Source organism: Pagrus major, chromosome 7 (assembly GCF_040436345.1).
Source record: "Pagrus major chromosome 7, Pma_NU_1.0".
NCBI classification, from domain to species: Eukaryota; Metazoa; Chordata; class Actinopteri; order Spariformes; family Sparidae; genus Pagrus; species Pagrus major.
The window spans coordinates 14875683-14894546 of NC_133221.1; the positions used below are offsets into that span (position 1 = coordinate 14875683).

Sequence of the window (18864 nt, forward strand, 5' to 3'; positions counted from 1 at the left end):
GAGATGTCCAAATGTGTTTTTGCAAAAACTGTGGTTCGAAAAGAGGAATGCACTCTCAGCTCTTGTTATGAAGTCTCCAATGCAACATCTTGACCTGCTGAAATCAAATGAGACTCCCAACCAAGGACGTTTGTTTACATCTGCTCCCAACACTCTCGTGCTCATGTTGCGACTGTAGGGTTTCCATGGCAACAACGACAAACGCAAATCTTGGTTTGCTAGCCGGGATAGTTAGCTAACGTTAGATTTATCAGAGCTAACACTATCTGCTACCTACTTAGTAAGTGCACGTCGTTGCATTTCATTATCTGTATAATGGTTGTAATATAAAGTTACAAAGTTTAACGGGATAGCTAGCTACTGTAAATTGCAGCAGTCACACACAAAGTAGCTACGAGCTAACTTAGCTAAACTAGCAGCTAGTTTCTTTCATTATAATTTAGTTAAACCCAGTGCGGCTGGACTAACTATAACTATCTAACAGTTAGTCACTTATCAACTGGTCTGCCGCTACTTTTTGTGAAAACAAGTCAAATTGACCAGGATGTCTGAGATGGATGAAGATGCAGTCTTGTCGGATGTAGAGGGAGAGGAAGAAACGCATCGAGAAGGAGTTGGAGAGGGCCATAAGGTAAAGTCACCTGAAGAACAACTTCTGATTCATATCACGAATCACGTAACTAACTATGATTTCCCCACTTTTGAAAATAGTTAAATACTGTACAAGTTGGACTCTAGTATTGTGGTATTATGGCTCTAATTTTTATTACTAATTTTTAAGCAAGTGGAGTAAACAAAGTCACTCCACTCACCGTCTACATTCTCTTATGAATCCCAGCTGTCATCTACTACCTACCCCAAACGTAGAGGTCAGGTCATGTATTTAAAGGATAAGTTCACCCATAAATGAAAATTCAGTCATTATCTGCTCAGCCCCATACCGATGGAAAGGTAGGTGAAGTTTCGTAGTCCACAAAATATTTCTGGAGCTTTACAGCAAAACACTGTTGCAGCATTCTCCTAAACACTGGAGGTAGTTGGGGACTTGTTATATAATGTAACAAAATAAAACAAAATGGCCCTTTGCAGCTCGTCCAGCGTAATTGATTAGAAAGATGTACTATGTCCTTGAGGCCGAAATCTTCACCCTGTCTGACGTGGGTATATGAAGTGGGTGTACGAGCTCCACGAGACAAGATCAAGCTGTATGGAGCCATTTTATATGTTTCTGTTGCTTATATTACTTTTTGAAACAAATCCCCAACTAATTAAGTTGTTATTCTGTGAAACTCAAGAAAAGTTTTGTAGATTATGAAACTTGACCCAACTTTCAATCGGCATGGGGGTGAGTAGATGATGACAAAACAATGAACAGTTAAAGTGTGTATGTCAGTGGCATCAGTGGTGTAAATGTGGACGTGTGGAGAGATTGTGTGATGTAGGTGTTGATAGAGCAAAACAATAGTTAGTAGGAGAAAAGCAAGAAAGACCAGCCCAGTTAGAGGCAGGACCTTTATATCCCCCAGAGCACTGATACCAGTTGCTCAGGATCAGGCTGCTACTGCAATCAACTTCCTCTGGTAACCTCAGAGAGAGAGAGAGACAGGGAAAAGGGTTATGGGTTCGATGGAAAGTCAGGTGAAGTTTCTTAGTCCACAAAACATTTCTGGAGGTTTACAGCAAAACAGTGTTGCAGCATTCTCAAGTTCGCATGTGAAGCTCCAGAAATGTTTTGTAGATTATGAAACTTGACCCAACTTTCAATCGGCATGGGGGTGAGTAGATGATCACAATGTTCATTTTTGGGTGAATTTATCCTTTAATTTGCTCCTAATTGCCTCCCCTACCCCTTTTCAAGGAAGACTCAGAGGCCTCCAGTTTATCCACATGTCAGATGTCATGAAATGCATTAGTTTGGGAATATGCACCATTTAACCCACAACATTAAATGAAAGGACGGGGTATCTAGAAGGGTATCTACTCCTAAAACTAGTGTGGAGTCTACTATTGACATCTAAGTACTAGTTAAGAGATCATTTGCCCCCTTAACACTGCACTCTGAGGCTGTGTTGCTCCCACAACGCGTTGAGGTTGTGGATGTTTAATTTTAATGATCACTAGTAATTCACGGGAAGTTCCTCCTGGAAGGGTTCATTTCTAGTTTAAAAATTCCATGGGTGGTTTTGAAGGTCCTGTAGATGTTCTTGTGTCTGAACTTGTCCCTGTACACAAACACTGGTTGGGTGTACTCCCCTGTGAGTTAAAACCAACAACACTTTGGATGAGTGTAATCTTTCGATGTCTTCCATTTCACAGGTACAGGTTTGCCAACTGACCCAAGAAACCATAAGTCAGGGGCTCTCATTACTGTGCCGAACAGGAAATGGACTTGGACATGCATTTGTCAAACTGGACCTAAAAGAAAAGTAAGAGGGCAGAACTGGCTGCCTTTGCTCTGTAACTTCAAATTGACATGATCCTTCTTTAATTGTGGCTATCTCTTTGCTTTGTTATCACTGTACACCTCAGAAGACTGAATGACATAGCTGCAATCAGCAGTTATATCCACCTACGTTTTCTGGATGTGTCCAATAACCACCTGACTGATCTCTCTCCTCTGGCATCTCTGACCCAGCTGCTCTGGCTGAAGGCAAGGAGCTCTTCTTGATTATACATTTAAAAAATTACATTTCTGGTGCTGATATCATTCACTCTAACTGATGGTAAATCTTGACTGTGTCTTCTTCTTCTGTAGGTTGACAATAATGCTGTAGCTTGCTTCAAAGGGCAACCATTCGCTCAGTTGAGCTATCTGCAGTGGCTGGGTATGGCAGGGAACAGGCTGACAGAAGTGGATGGCCTGGTCGGACCTGCCTTGGAATGTCTCAATCTTACAGGTCGGTCTATTGTATTTGAGTTTGGATAAGTGGTATGTTTATGATGTTATGATGGCTACCTGGCTCTAGGCTATGACAAAAAGGACGTGGCGTGCAAAATGAACAAAAGGCATTTATTATAATTAACGTGAGAACCACAACTATGAACCTTTAAATAAAGTGTGTACATCAGTGGCATTAGTGGTGTAAATGCGGATGTATGGAGAGATTGCATGATGTAGGTGTTGATGGAGCAAACCAATAGTTTAAACACAACAAGAAAAGATGCAGGCGAGGGGAGAAAAGCGAGAAAGACCAGCCCAGTTAGAGGCAGGACTTTTATATCCCCCAGAGGATTGAGACCAGTTGCTCAGGATCAGGCTGCTACTGCAATCAAGGGATACAATGACCAGCCTGCACAAACACTCACACTGTGTATTAAGCTCATCCAGAGTTTTGTAAAGTGAGGTCAGTCAAATGAGGGATATTATCATTATGTCTTAGGTATAACAAACTCTTATTAATCAGCAAGACATTCCTCAGACACCTGGTGCCTAATCTAATATATATTTGAAAAGGCCTTGACATAACATCTTGGAACCTCTGGCAGGTAACGGCCTTCAGAGACTGAATGGTCTTCAGGGTGGCTGTTTTGCAAACCTGGTAACTTTAGAGCTGAGGGGAAACAAGTTGGATACCACTGAAGGCATCAACCTTCCCAACCTGCGACAGTTATATCTGGTAATAAAAGTACTACGATTTAGTCTTAATGCTGATATTATGACCCAGAGAACAGGCTGCCTATAACTATTCTTGTTGTCATTCAGGCTCAAAACGTTATCAAACGTCTGGAGGGTCTAGAAAGGTTGGAGCGCCTTACAACCCTTCACCTTCGAGAAAACCAGTTAAGCACTCTGGATGGCCTCAGCTCCAATATGAAGTGTCTGCAATACCTCAATGTCAGGTACACAGTTGTATCACAGTAGTACAGATTTGTGTCATAATTATGGTTCCCATCATTATTTCAGTAAAACATCAAATACACCAGATCTTATATCCAATTATATGTGTCTCTCTCTCCCTTAGAGGGAATGCAGTCTTAGATGAGATTGCCCTGAAATGCCTTGGGCTTGTGTCAAAGACTCTGCGAGCTTTGGTCCTTTCTGGAAATCCTCTGGTGGAAACGGTAGACTACCGGCTGAGTGTGCTGATTCTCCTGCCGCAACTTGAGCGACTTGACAAAGAACCTGTCTCCCCTCTGGAGAGGATTGAGGCCCAGGAGAGAATAAATGTAAAGATAAGAAACATCTTAATTCTCTTTGTGGCTGATGCTTTGCTAGTTTTTCTAATGGCATGTGTGTCTTTTCAGGAACTTAAAGAGGAGGAAATCTCAGAACCATAAAGACTGGTGATGATGTCCAAAAATGAGGAAGTGTTTCACTTCCTTAAAAGCATGGGCCTGGTGTGTGTTTGTGTAAGTGTGTGCCTGTGACTGTATTGCATGGAAAGTAATGTATATCTTGAGAGAGTATCTTGTATGATTGGTAAATTCATACAATAGGGCTGCTGGTGTCATGTTCTTACACTAACTTTTACAGCCAATCTAATTTTCAAACAGTAAAAATTTTGAAAGTTTTAATTTCTGATACATTTATTTACATTATACAAATGCAAACTGTAGCTAATGTTTTGACATTTTTCGTGGAGATGTCCAAATGTGTTTTTGCAAAAACCGTGGTTCGAAAAGAGGAATGCACTCTCAGCTCTTGTTATGAAGTCTCCAATGCAACATCTTGACCTGCTGAAATCAAATGAGACTCTCAACCAAGGAGGTTTGTTTACATCTGCTCCCAACACTCTCGTGCTCATGTTTCGACTGTAGGGTTTCCATGGCAACAACGACAAACGCAAATTTTGGTTTGCTAGCCGGGATAGTTAGCTAACGTTAGATTTATCAGAGCTAACACTATCTGCTACCTACTTAGTAAGTGCATGTCGTCACATTTCAGTATAATGGTTGTAATGTAAAGTTACAAAGTTGAACTGAACAAAGTTTAACAGGATAGCTAGCTACTGTAAATTGCAGCAGTCACACACAAAGTATAGTGGTGCTTGAAAGTTTGTGAACCCTTTAGAATTTTCTATATTTCTGCATAAATATGACCTAAAACAACATCAGATTTTCACACAAGTACTAAAAGTAGATAAAGAGAACCCAATTAAACAAATGAGACAAAAATATTATACTGGGTCATTTATTTATTGAGGAAAATGATCCAATATTACTTATCTGTGAGTGGCAAAAGTATGTGAACCTTTGCTTTCAGTATCTGATGTGACCCTCTTGTGCAGCAGTAACTGCAACTAAACAGTTCCGGTAACTGTTGATTAGTCCTGCACATCGGCTTGGAGGAATTTTAGCCCATTCCTCCGTACAGAAAAGCTTCAACTCTGGGATGTTGGTGGGTTTCCTCACATGAACTGCTCGCTTCAGGTCGTTCCACAACATTTCGATTGGATTAAGGTCAGGACTTTCACTCGGCCATTCCAGAACATTAACTTTATTCTTCATTAACGATTCTTTGGTAGAACAACTTGTGTGCTTAGGGTCGTTGTCTTGCTGCATGACCCACATTCTCTTGAGATTCAGTGCACGGACAGATGTCCTGACATTTTTCTTTAGGATTTGCTGGTATAATTCAGGATTCATTGTTCCATCAATGATGGCAAGCTGTCCTGGCCCAGATGCAGCAAAACAGGCCCAAAGCATGATACTACCACTATGCTGTGAAACTCAAGAAAAGTAAAATAATAGTTAGTAGGAGAAAAGCAAGAAAGACCAGCCCAGTTAGAGGCAGGACTTTTATATCCCCCAGAGCACTGATACCAGTTGCTCAGGATCAGGCTGCTACTGCAATCAACCTCCTCTGGTAACCTCAGAGAGAGAGACAGGGAAAAGGGTTACAATGACCAGCCTGCAAAAACACTCACACTGTGTATTAAGCTCGCCCAGAGTTTTGTAAAGTGAGGTCAGTCAAATGAGGGATATTATCATTATTTCTTAGGAATAACAAACTCTTATTAATCAGCAAGATATTCCTCAGACACCTGGTGCCTAATCTAATATATATTTGAAAAGGCCTTGACATAACATCTTGGAACCTCTGGCAGGTAACGGCCTTCAGAGACTGAACGGTCTTCAGGGTGGCTGTTTTGCAAACCTGGTAACTTTAGAGCTGAGGGGAAACAAGTTGGATACCACTGAAGGCATCAACCTTCCCAACCTGCAACAGTTATATCTGGTAATAAAAGTACTACGATTTAGTCTTAATGCTGATATTATGACCCAGAGAACATAGAGGTCAGGTCATGTATTTAAAGGATAAGTTGAAATAAATGAAAATTCAGTCATTATCTGCTCACCCCCATATCGATGGAAAGTCAGGTGAAGTTTCTTAGTCCACAAAACATTTCCAGAGCTTTACAGCAAAACAGTGTTGCAGCATTCTCTTTTTTTTTTAACTCAGATTTTATTAATTTTCGGCATATAACATTAAAGAACACATTACAGCGTCAATGGGGTACATGATCTTGATAATAATCCTCAAATGTCTCTGACATCAGTCCAAGTTTTCGGTGGTGTCTCTGCTTTGAGATTTATGGTCTGTCCATTTTTCGCATTTCTTATCAAATTTTGTTTGCTGGAGTCTCAATATATACGTAAATCTTTCCATATTGAGAATCTCCTCAACTGTGTCCAGCCAGTTCCTCCGAGTGGGAGGGTCCTCTCTACACCATTTCCTGGTGATTGCCTTCTTGGCCGCAGCCAGCAGAATTTTTACCAGATATTCGTCTTCATATTGTACATTTTTCCTTGTCAGGTTACACAGGTATAATATCTCACATGACTTTGGTAGTTCATATCCCAGTATTGTTTTCAATTCTACCCACACATCATTCCAATAATTTCTCATTTTAGTACATTCCCAAAAAACATGAGTGTGACCTGCATTCTGCTCTCCACACCGTCTGCAGCATGTTTGTTGTGTAGTTGAAATTTTGCTCTTTGTTTTGGGAGTAATAAAGAACCTGATCATATTTTTCCAGCAAAATTCTTTCCACATCCTGGAGCTGGTGGTGGTTCGCTGTACATCACATATGTTAAACCAGTCCTCTTCAGTTAAAGGCATTTTACTTTCTTTTACCCATCTGTCTCTAACATACAGTGTAGAAGTTCCTCTGCTCTTCTCTAGACCCTGGTACAGTGTTGAAACCACTCTTCCAGTATTGTTTCTATATGCATTACACAGTGTTATAGTTACTTCATTCAGCTCCTGTGGAAGATCTGGTTTTATTTCTTTCTCAAAGAAGTCTCTAACTTGGTAATATCTAAACTGATCGTAATCCTCCAGTCCATATTCCCTCTTCAGTTTTTGAAAGCTTTTAATTTTCCCCCAATCTGTAGCATTCTCAAGTTCACATGTGAAGCTCCAGAAATGCTTTGTAGATTATGAAACTTAACCCAACTTTCAATAGGAATGGGGGTGAGTAGATAGCAGGGAACAGGCTGACAGAACTGGATGGCCTGGTCGGACCTGCCTTGGAATGTCTCAATCTTACAGGTTGATCTATTGTATTTGAGTTCGGATAAGTGGTATGTTTATGATATAGTGACTGACTGCTGTCATAACTTGGCTCTAGGCCAAGACAAAAAGGACGTGGTGTGCAAAATGAACACAAGGCACTTATAATTAACGTGAGAACCACAACTATGAACATTTAGTGTGTACGTCAGTTCCTCTGGTGGAAATGGTAGACCACCGGCTGAGTGTGCTGATTCTCCTGCCGTAACTTGAGGGGCTTGACAAACCTGACCAACCTTTCACTCCTCGGGGGAGGATTGAGGCTCAGGAGAGAATAAATGTAAAGATAAGAAACATCTTAATTCTCTTTGTGGCTGATGCTTTGCTAGTTTTTCTAATGGCATGTGTGTTTTTTCAAGAACTTAAAGAGGAGGAAATTTCCAAATGACAAAGACTGGTAATGATGTCCAAAAATGAGGAAGTGTTTCACTTCCTTAAAAGCATGGGTCTAGTGTGTGTTAGGTGTGTGCCTGGGATTGTATTGCATGGAAAGAAATTAGAGTATCTTGTATGATTTGTATCATTTGTAAATTCATACATTAGGGCTGCCGGTGTCATGTTCTTACACTAATTTTTACAGCCAATCTAATTTTTAAACAATAAAAGTTTTGAACGTTTTAATTTCTGATACATTCATTTACATTATACAAATGCACACAATCAGCTGAAGTGACACAGCTATGGCAGTGACTCAGGAATAAGAAGTCAGTAGTGTTTGCAGGCCACACTATCCTGTGTTTCCCTGAGTAAGGATGAGAGAGCAAAAACTGCTTCCATTTCCCTGTTGGCAGCCATCCAGCTGCAGCTTTAAAGGGACAGTGACATGCCATGGACATTTATAGAGAACCATAACTGCACACTGAGCCTATTGTGTATGACACTTTGTTTATGATAGTAGTTTGATGTAATCTTAAGTTGCCAGTGATATTTCATCATCTCGCCGTCACACCTTTACCACAACCAGGAAGTAAGGTGACCTTTTCAAGGAAGAGATTGCACAATGTGTTCAGGTCTTCGAAGTGTGCAGTGCAAATTTCTGATAATTTAATAACAATGCCATCTAACTACATACAGTTAGGTGGCAGATGTTTTAGGATCTTTGCCCATTCATTTGCTCATTTTAAAAAAAAAAAAAAGAAAAAAAAGGGAAATGATAAGAATGCAGTGACATCAGATGTGTGTATTTACATGAACTGAGGAGGATTTGTGAAAGCAGCATCTCCTGCGCAACTCCCCACAGCTCCTCCTCCAATCATTGAATCAGTGGATGAGGGGGGCGTGGCTGCTACAGGAGACATAAATCCCCCTACCCTCTCGGTCTTTGGGCTGTACTTTCACCGGGCAGCTTGCAACGGCGTGGCGCAGCTTTGAACTCCCGACACCTGGAAAAGCACCACCTGAAATAACCAAATTTCACTTTTCAGGCGGATTCGGTTCTCAAGAAGCAAACCCTCCACAGACACGATGACTAGCTACCACAAGCCCGACGAGAAAACCCTGCAGGGGCTGAAAGACGTCGCCAACAAGCTCAGGATCCTCTCCATCAAGGCGACATGCGCCTCCAACTCTGGGTAAGTCATTCAAAGTTATGTAAGGTTTGATTATTAAAAAAAAAAATCACACCGCTATATATGAAGAAATAATGGGACATATGCGGCGTAACGTAAACTTGCTGTAGGAGACGCACGTTGTTCCTGCGGGCCCCGGCTGCACGTGCTGCAGATTACGTTCACGCGGTGGACCAGCTAGCAAGTAATTATGCTAACTTTCATAAATGTTTAAGCTAACTTGCGTCGTGAGTTAAGTTTGGTCTCAGTCTACTGTAGTTTAAGCTAGCATAAGCTAACATTTTGTGTGTGCCCCCCCTCTTTTTTTTAAAGCCGCTGACGGATGAAAACAAATGACAGCGTCTGTATCGGTAGTTGGGTTGTGTACAGTAAGTGCAAGCTAGCTCACAATTTATGCCTTTCAGCGGCAGTTTGACGAAAACTTCCTCGTTAGCACGGAGCTGCTTCTTCTAGCTAACAAGAAATCACATGATCACGCCAAAGGACGAGTCTCGTGGTCCCTTTTACACTCTAATTTAAAGTTGCAGCCCATTTTAAAATGCCAGACAGACGCACAGCAATTGAATTACTGTCAGGAAATCAGTCATGTAATCTTTCATGTATGATAAGAACCACCGGAGGCAAAAGGGCACCTGCGGTGTTGCCTCATCCTTCATGCCAGAAGTGGGTTTTTTTTTTGGTTTTTTTTGGTAACCCGATTACTTCCTCTTCCCTGTCAAGAATGTTTTACTGTATGTTGCCGCATGTCCAAGCGGGAAAAGTTTACTAGGTTACCTCATTGTGAAAGGGGCGTAATTTTAAGAGCTTCTGTAATCCAGAGATTATAGTAGCTGACCTTTTTGACTTCCTGGTGTTCTGCCAATATTACAATTGGGTCTATACATCTGTGTACACGTCAGAAATGCCTGTAATTAATTGAATGCATCTCATTAGCTAGTTGTCAAATGTTCAATCACTTATTGATTATCTTATTTATGGCATTTGCGGGAATCCAGAAACCTTCAAACAGGAAATGTTTGTTGGTAAACCTGTTTTTCTCACTCCCGTTTCCTTTTTAATATGATGAATATCCAGACTATCAGGCAGCTTATCTTCCGTTAAACAAGTTTTGACGCCCTGCGATCAACGCATAATGGTCCTCATTGTTTCATGTGGAACATTGCACCTGAGTATCTCATTGCTTGGTTTTGGGATTCATGAATTTACTTCGGTTTTTCTTTAGCAGGTTGTCGCTCAACAAAAGGACAAGGGGTAAAGAAGGCACTGGATTTTTTTAAGTGACTAAGATGTGTGTGTGAATAAGATAAACCAGTGTGTTTCCAGCATGGTTTTAAATGATGCTATTTGTAACTTAACCCACTTAGGGAAGCTGAGATCCTGTTGAGTAACGTGGGATTTCTAAACATGTTGAACAACACTCGACCCACTATGCAGTAACTAATAGTTTCACAAGTTTGTTTATTGTTTTTTGTTTTATAAGGGCTCTGGATTGTAACACAATTGATTTGTTGATGTTGCAGATTAACAATCTATTGACGCGTCATATTCCTAATCCAAAAGATGGGTCAAATTTACTCATTTGGAATGGTTTTCCTGGAATGACTGACTTTTTTTTTGTGGTTCTTATTGTCAAACTAAAACAAAGTGCAAGGATGCCTAAATGTAGTAACACACGCATGTATATGTGCATGGTGTGTGGATATTTTTTTTTTATGTCTTTACTGTGAACAGTTATCAACAGGTTGTCTCCATTTGTCTCTCCTCAGTCACCCAACATCATGCTGCAGTATAGCAGAGCTCATGTCTGTGCTCTTCTTCAACACCATGCGCTACAAAGCGGAGGACCCTCGCAACCAGTGTAACGACCGCTTTGTGCTCTCAAAGGTTGGCATGCATTTCTTTTCTGAGATAAATTGATAATCTACAGTTATTCAGCTGCCTTTAAACACTCCCCCTCCCCCTCTTGATCTCAGGGCCATGCTGCACCTATCCTCTATGCTGCATGGGCAGAGGCAGGTTACTTGAAGGAGTCCGATCTGCTCAACCTGCGCAAGATCGACTCTGACCTGGAGGGCCACCCCACTCCAGTAAGCGAAGATCCTGAGAACAGAATATAATGTAAAGGTCACTTTTTATATCTGGTTTAATGAATTCCCTCTTTCCTGTTTACCAGAAACTGCAATTTGTTGACGTGGCCACAGGATCTTTGGGACAGGGTCTTGGTGCTGCCTGTGGCATGGCCTACACTGGCAAAAACTTTGACAAATCCAGGTGAGTATGTAAACAGAATATGTGAGTTCATTAAGGAGTTCAAAGACTTGCAATAATCCTGCTTTTGAAAACTGTTATATGGAAATCTGGACCATCTATTTAGAGTTTTAGCCTTCACCAATAGTCATTGATCTAAGTTGGCAGTGAGTGTCCAGCCCCTGGCTAATAAAAGCTTGTAGGTTGTGAGGTCACGGTCTCTGTAAATGTAACAATGTCATGCTTACTGTATAATTCACAAGAGCTTTGTTTACCAAGGGTGTTATGGCTTGAGTGGTAGGCAGGGAACTCCCTTCTTGTGGTTGTGCCTGATGCCAGGTAATCTCTTTAATGGATAAGTCTGTAGTAGTGTAGTTGTAATTGTGTTAAATTACTCCCCAGCAGGAGCCCTCAGTGATGCTAAGAGGTGTTTGCAATACTCGATAAGTAATTAATGATTATTTGATTTATGGTCCATTTGAGACTAAACTATTTAACAAGGATGCGTCTGTTGGAGTTAATTCATTGCTGTTGCTGATTTGAAGGGCAGTTTTTGATTCACATGGAAATCTAAAGTGGTTAGTAACTGGTGAGCCTTACGTAGACATAAGTTTTTGTTCTAAAATTGTTATTGTGATAAATAACAGATTTGTCCACAATGTAAGGGATTTGATTTAATTGTTTCATGGGGGCAGTTTACTTATCTATAGTTGTAAAAACAAAATCAAGTCTTAGATGGAGATCTGTTTTGCACAGCAGACTGGCATGAGATTGATTTTGTAATGTTCTTGACTCAAGACCAGTGACTTGTTCTGAAATGCAGTCATTGGGCTAAAAGTTCTGCAATCCTGTGGTTTTCCCTTTTTTGAGAAGTCCACCACAAGTCTCAGCTCAACAGACAATGATTATTACATTATTTTGCAACCATCGTGTGACTCGTTCTTTGGAGAACAACGCTAATATTTCGCTTTTCTATATGTGTTGTAGTTACCGTGTGTACTGCATGTTGGGTGATGGAGAGTGTGCAGAGGGCTCTGTGTGGGAGGCCATGGCCTTTGCCTCCCACTACCAGCTGGACAACTTGGTGGCCATCATCGATGTCAATCGGTTCGGTCAGAGTGAGGCCACATCTCTGCAGCACGACTTGGAGACCTACCGCAAGCGCTGTGAGGCCTTTGGGTCAGTACCAATTTTCCTCAGCTCTTATCTAATATTCTTGGAAATGCTTTTAGGTGATGGCCCTGAATACACCATCAAAATCATACCTTTACTGTCATATTTGTATTTGTGCATAATCAAGTCTCTGCTGCAAATAAGTTAAAAAGCTGCTTCTATAGATTTTAATGTTGTCTTTTTATTATCAAAATTCTTGGGTTGAAATTTCTCTTGGTCACCCCTCTCGCATAAGGTTTTGCTGTCTGACGTCCTCTCTACCCTTCTGGCCTCTTGACCTTTCTGTACTCTCTCTGCTCCCCCTTACTCAGTTAATAACTTGATGCTTAACATGTTTGTTCAGAACTCAATGTCCACGTGTTTTGGGTTAATAATTGTTGCAGTGTTTGGTAGAATGTTAAAATTGAGCCATGTTTTTGTAGGTGGAACACATATGTTGTGGATGGACATGATGTGGAGGAGCTGTGCAAAGCTTTCTGGCAGGCTCAGCAGGTCAAGGGCAAACCCACTTGCATTGTAGCCAAAACATTCAAGGGAAAAGGACTGAAAGGTAAGTCTGGTTTTCAGATGGTGACTATTTGAATATTTTGTTCTTTTCTGAGTTTCATTAAGATTCTTTATATCTTGTTTGTAGATATTGAGGATCGTGAGAACTGGCATGGAAAGGCCATCCCCAAGGACCGGGCGGCTGAACTCCTCAAGGACCTTGAAGCTCAGATCCAGGTCCCCAACAAGACCTTGAGCCCTGAGCTGCCTAAAGACGACGCGGCACCTGCGGACCTTAGCCCCATCTGCCTGCCCTCACCTCCACCATACAAAAAGGGAGAGAAGGTACTTCAAGGCAACACCCAAACCATGTTTAACAATGGGTAATAAGCCCCTTCAACAGTCACTGAATGGTCTTGTGGGGGTTTAAGGGCAATGACGTTGAGCATAAGTCTATCAGTATTTGAGATAACTTTTTAACCTACATGTAAGTCTACTACTTTTTTAAAAAAGGGCCAGATTTGGGAGACTGAAGTCTTAAGGGGCCAGACATTTACATTTTGTGTCTGACCTGTAAAGCTAGGAATTTGAATGTTAAAGCAATGTACTTAATTTTTTCCCCCCACTTTATTAGATTTCACAATTGAAAACATGTTTACAAAAGGGTAAATAAGTGCACCTTTTTAATCTTTGAAGTATGTTGTCAGTTTGGTTCTCTCAAATTCCCTCTGCTTAGTAGCCTAGGTTAAAACTTTTTTAAATGGCAGTATTTTTGACATGACTAATGAATGGGCCAATAAGCAAATAATGATCAAAGGGCCACGTTTTCGGCTTCCAGTTCAAGAGGTCTGATATAATTGTTTTGTCATTAATTACCTTGTTAATTTTTCCTTCCTGTCCTGACAGATGGCCCCAAGGCGTGCATATGGTGCAGCACTGGCCAGGCTGGGCCAGGCAAGCCAGAGAGTGGTGGCCCTTGATGGAGACACCAAAAACTCCACCTTCGCTGAGACCTTTAAGAAGGCCTTCCCTGACCGCTACATTGAGTGCTTTATCGCTGAACAGAACATGGTACGTGTTACAGAAGACCGACATGAGAACTCAGACTTATAAAAGGGGATTAAACTTGGCTCACTCGACACTATTCGCTACCATAATCTGCTCCAAACTGGTCTAATCTGTTACTATTCATTCTTTAGCATAGTAATCCCAGCCTCTGCTGCTGCTTGTCACTTGTGATTAAGCAAGCGTGGAGGGTACATCCACTTACTGTCATTAAGACTAACTCCTATCACTGATGTCTTTGCTCACTGCTGCAGGTTGGAGTGGCCATGGGCTGTGCCACCCGTGACCGTACGGTTGCATTTGCCAGCACGTTTGCTGCCTTTCTCTCCAGAGGCTATGACCAAATCCGTATGGGTGCCGTCTCCCAGACAAATATCAACCTGGTCGGGTCCCATTGCGGAGTCTCCATTGGTAAGCTTTCTGCTCAAGCGTTACCATTTTTCTTTAGGGCAGAGTGTGTCCCCTCTCTGACTGATGTTACTCTGCCTTCAGGTGAGGATGGTCCTTCCCAGATGGCTTTAGAGGACTTGGCCATGTTCCGTGCTATCCCAACATGCACTGTATTTTACCCCAGTGATGCAGTGTCCACAGAGAGAGCTGTCGAGCTGGCGGCCAACACAAAGGTTGGTAGGCACCCTAGTGTTGAAGTTTGTGTACTAAGTTGTATTCACAATGATGTGGGAATCGCATTATGTTCTAACTCAAACCCTACATTCTCAGGGTATGTGTTTCATCCGTAGCAGCAGACCGGAGTCTGAAGTCCTCTACTCTCCCGATGAGAAGTTTGAAGTGGGAGTAGCCAAGGTAATAATCGATACCATGATCATGCGCTTTCATCCTTGTTCATAAAGTATCCATTAATGACAACAACAAGATATAACCCTGAATGTCCTTACTTCACAGGTAGTGCGCCAGTCTGACAAGGATCATGTCACTGTGATTGGAGCTGGTGTGACTCTGCATGAAGCCCTTGCTGCTGCTGATATGCTGGCAAGTGAAGGTAAGCTCACACTGCCCTCTAGTGGATTAAAGTGGGTATTTAGACATACATATTTTAACCACCATCCACAATGTTTAATGTTGAGTAATCCACTGGATGGAGGTCTAAGCTGCCCAGTTAGCTTATTCTGCCTATAGAACATGTCTAAAGTAACGATTTCCTATAGGGAAGAGCATCCGTGTGATTGACCCATTCACCATCAAGCCCCTGGATGCCTCTACCATTCTGACCAGTGCGAGAGCCACAGGGGGACGGATCATCACTGTGGAGGACCACTACAAGGAGGGTAGGTTTCAATGTCCCATTGCACGGTTCTGCAGTCAAGTGCACAAATTCTTGAAGTGCTACTGGTTTGCTCCAAGTAGCAAGTGTTTTTAACAGTTTAGTTTTTTTTTATTTTTCTTGATCCTAAGGGTCCAATAAGGGCATCACCCTGTCATCTCTAATGTGAACTGATTGGTTTCTGCTGTGTGAATGTGCTGACGGTCTTTTTCCTCTGTCCAGGTGGTATCGGTGAAGCAGTCCTGTCAGCAGTCGGTGAGGAGCCCGGCATTGTTGTGACCCGGCTGGCAGTGTCTGAAGTTCCCCGCAGCGGAAAGCCCCAAGAGCTGATGGACCTCTACGGCATTAGCGCCAAGCACATCGCCAATGCTGTGCGCCAGACCTTTGCAAACTGAGGAGTGTGCCTGACTACCTGGAGATGATCACATGAAGACCAGTAAACTGATGTGTTCAAGTGCCCTCTTGTGGCTTTTACATAGTGCAGTATACTAACCCTGTATTATTACTCCACTGTGTGCACCCATTGTTCTTCTGCAACATTCCTTTGTTGTATCCGGATACATTGTCAAAATGCTTCAGATTCAGGCCATGACCATCATTTCTATTTCACATTCCTTACAATCATGCCTCATGTCTTCTCACTTTGCGTAAAACAGTTACTGTTTGTCATGAATCTAAATGTACTTTATAACTTTTTTTAGTTGTGTGCAGTCAGACTGTAGCGCTTGTGTTAACGGTTTTCTTCAGCCCCAGTGTGAAAAGCTTAGCCTGCTTGGTCATGAACTGTTATGAACTGAGCATTCCTGTTATGATTCCTGGCCGCACGGCCATCACACAATGTTACTGACGTTCCAGGTCTACAGTGTCATCCTGTTTTTGCTGTGATGTGCTGAATTAAAAATAACAAACCCAATGTGGTCTTTTTGTGTTTTGTCATGGTCTGCTGATTAGGTCTGAGGACTCCAGTGCCTGCCTTTTTGATCTAGCACCACCAGCTGGTTTATGGTTTTCACTTAACCAGTAAAATATCTGATCTACTGGATGGAAGGGCACAACATTTTGTACAGACAAGATTTTCTAGCACCCTTGTAATGGAGGAATTTTCCATTCCCATCAGCCTCATCTGTACTCGGTGTTTTACTACTAATTAGCACGAGTCAGCAGTTGAAACTTACGGAAGCCCTAAAGGGCCATGCATTCATACATTTTATTTCCACCGTTTCCCCGTGATAACGAGTTAATTTCATTTGTTTTCTCGATCTCGAGTTATTATCTCGAAATAACAACTGCCGTTTTCCCGAGATAACGCGATAATTTTCTTGATCTCGAGATAACGAAACTTTGTTTTCTCGAGATAACGATATAATTAATTCGAGATCTCGAGATAATGGCTGTGATATGATAGGCCTGAGATTACGGAGACGCCCGGGACCTCGTAGCTGGTCAGCTATGTAGTTAACGACGACATCAGGCTCACTTAGATTGCGCCACCAATATAGCTGAAGCCTTGCTAACCGTCTTTTTAGATTACGCACACTAATGTGTATATTATCTGTAATAGCAAGGCATAATGCTATTTCAGCCTGTGTCAGGCCTTGATTGAAAAGATATGTGACACGGTGATCGATATGCTCCTGCTCCTCTGACATTGCTACACTGAATGATGTTTCCTGCAAAGATTTAATATACTACACTATCGTTTTGTTTTCTCAAGATCTCGAATAAATTATATCGTTATCTTGGGAAAACGGCAGTTGTTATTTCGAGATAATAACTCGAGATCTAGAGAAAACAAATGAAATTAACTCGTTATCACGGGAAAACGGAGGAAATAAATGTATGAATGCATGGCCCTTTAGGGCTTCCGTAAGTTTCAACTGCTGTTTTCCCAAGATAACGATATAATTAATTCGAGATCTTGAGAAAACAAAACGATAGTGTAGTATATTAAATCATTGCAGGAAACATCATCCAGTGTGGCAATGTCAGAGGAGCAGGAGCATATCGATCACCACGTCACATATCTTTTCAATCAAGGCCTGACACAGGCTGAAATAGCATTATGCCTTGCTGTTACAGATAATATACACATTAGTGTGCGTAATCTAAAAAGACGGTTAGCAAGGCTTCAGCTATATCGGCGGCGCAATCTAAGTGAGCCTGATGTCGTCGTTAACTACATAGCTGACCAGCTACGAGGTCCCGGGCGTCTCCGTAATCTCAGGCCTATCATATCACAGCCATTATCTCGAGATCTCGAAATAATTATATCATTATCTCGGGAAAACAAAGTTTCGTTATCTCGAGATCGAGAAAATTATCCCGTTATCTCGGGAAAACAGCAGTTGTTATTTCGAGATAATAACTCGAGATCGAGAAAACAAATGAAATTAACTCGTTATCACGGGAAAACGGAGGAAATAAATGTATGAATGCATGGCCCTTTAGGGCTTCCATAGAAACTAGAATGGTATACATGGTAAACTTCAGCATGTTAGCATGCTGGCTTTAGCATTTAGCTCAATGCGTCACCTTTCAGTTCTGTTTAAAGCTGCTATCATGGCTGTAGACCAGTTAATTTATTTTAATTTAAAATACTTATCATATAAAATATGAACAATACTCTATTAGTTCTTCATTCAAAAACTTAAGTAAAAGTATAATCACCAAAAAAGTCAAAATCACCTGTTTACATCTAATTAGCAAGTGTTAGCAGGCTTAACCTAAAAACAGTCAGTGTTTGTTTTTTGACTATGTTGAATTGTCTGTTGCATTTTACTGCTGTAAATGAGATGTTTAAGGTTGAGCTCATTTTACAACTTTACTTGAACTACTCTAATAATATTGATTATATAATAACTTCATCTACTCTACCACTATTTTATTTAGCTTTAGCTGAAAGGTATGACGAATTGTAATCTGAAAAGTAACAAGTAACTGAAGCTGTCAGACAACTTTACTGGAGTAAAAAGTAAAATATTTGCCTCTGAGAAGTATTGGAATAAGAATATAAGGTTGCAAAACTACTGTTGGTACCATAAATGTGTACTTACAGACCGTTCTTCTGTAAATATTACATTCCAGCATTGCTTTAGACTCTTAGTTCTGTTATTGTTTATTGAATGTTTGGTCTACGTGGCTTTTACAGATATGTGTCACATGTTCTGAGCTGGCAGTGCTCAGACTGTCTAGTATGGGACAACTTTATTTAGTGAGAAAAACGAGGCATATATTGTGCTGAGATGTCAGATAAAGTGCAACAGGTCACAGCAGAGGTGGCAAAGCGCGCTGTGTGTTGGAGCGCACTGTTCTCTGCAGTGGAAATTGTAAATCCAGGGTGTCGTTAGACTGAGGTTAAGGAAAGGGTTGAATGTGGTCAGTGGATTACTGGACGCTCCTGTCAAGATTTAAACAAATAGTCTTGGGATCACTGTTTACCTTGGATGAACACACCAGGAGTGTTTCAGTGTTTAGTGTTAAGTCGTCCAATGAGCCATTTGGAACATGTCTGGGTTTAGCTGTTG

The 18864-nt window shown here is 41.4% G+C and overlaps 2 protein-coding genes across 2 annotated transcripts; both read left to right on the forward strand.

Moving 5' to 3' along the window:
• Nucleotides 1–544: 544 nt before the first annotated feature.
• lrrc23 (leucine rich repeat containing 23) lies at nt 545–4339 on the forward strand. The gene is made up of 8 exons (XM_073469736.1): nt 545–631; nt 2317–2426; nt 2530–2650; nt 2756–2897; nt 3487–3617; nt 3704–3840; nt 3963–4167; nt 4246–4339. The coding sequence occupies exons 1-8, from the start codon at nt 545–547 to the stop codon at nt 4276–4278; spliced, it is 966 nt and encodes a 321-aa protein (XP_073325837.1). The 3' UTR covers nt 4279–4339.
• A 4499-nt stretch (nt 4340–8838) lies between these two features.
• Nucleotides 8839–16253, forward strand: tktb (transketolase b). Its single transcript, XM_073469961.1, has 14 exons — nt 8839–9090; nt 10854–10971; nt 11061–11174; nt 11261–11358; nt 12322–12513; nt 12930–13057; nt 13142–13338; nt 13900–14064; nt 14313–14469; nt 14551–14681; nt 14779–14862; nt 14962–15058; nt 15225–15344; nt 15563–16253. The coding sequence occupies exons 1-14, from the start codon at nt 8984–8986 to the stop codon at nt 15733–15735; spliced, it is 1881 nt and encodes a 626-aa protein (XP_073326062.1). The 5' UTR covers nt 8839–8983; the 3' UTR covers nt 15736–16253.
• Nucleotides 16254–18864: the final 2611 nt, after the last annotated feature.

Bases quoted from the DNA above. Each gene is read 5' to 3' on its own strand.
- lrrc23 (XM_073469736.1), top strand. From the start codon at position 545: ATGTCTGAGATGGATGAAGATGCAGTCTTGTCGGATGTAGAGGGAGAG. The intron at 3,841-3,962 runs GTACACAGTTGT...TCTCTCCCTTAG, and splicing joins CTGCAATACCTCAATGTCAG to AGGGAATGCAGTCTTAGATG. The intron at 4,168-4,245 runs GTAAAGATAAGA...GTGTCTTTTCAG, and splicing joins AGGCCCAGGAGAGAATAAAT to GAACTTAAAGAGGAGGAAAT.
- tktb (XM_073469961.1), top strand. From the start codon at position 8,984: ATGACTAGCTACCACAAGCCCGACGAGAAAACCCTGCAGGGGCTGAAA. The intron at 13,339-13,899 runs GTACTTCAAGGC...CTGTCCTGACAG, and splicing joins CATACAAAAAGGGAGAGAAG to ATGGCCCCAAGGCGTGCATA. The intron at 15,059-15,224 runs GTAAGCTCACAC...GATTTCCTATAG, and splicing joins TGATATGCTGGCAAGTGAAG to GGAAGAGCATCCGTGTGATT.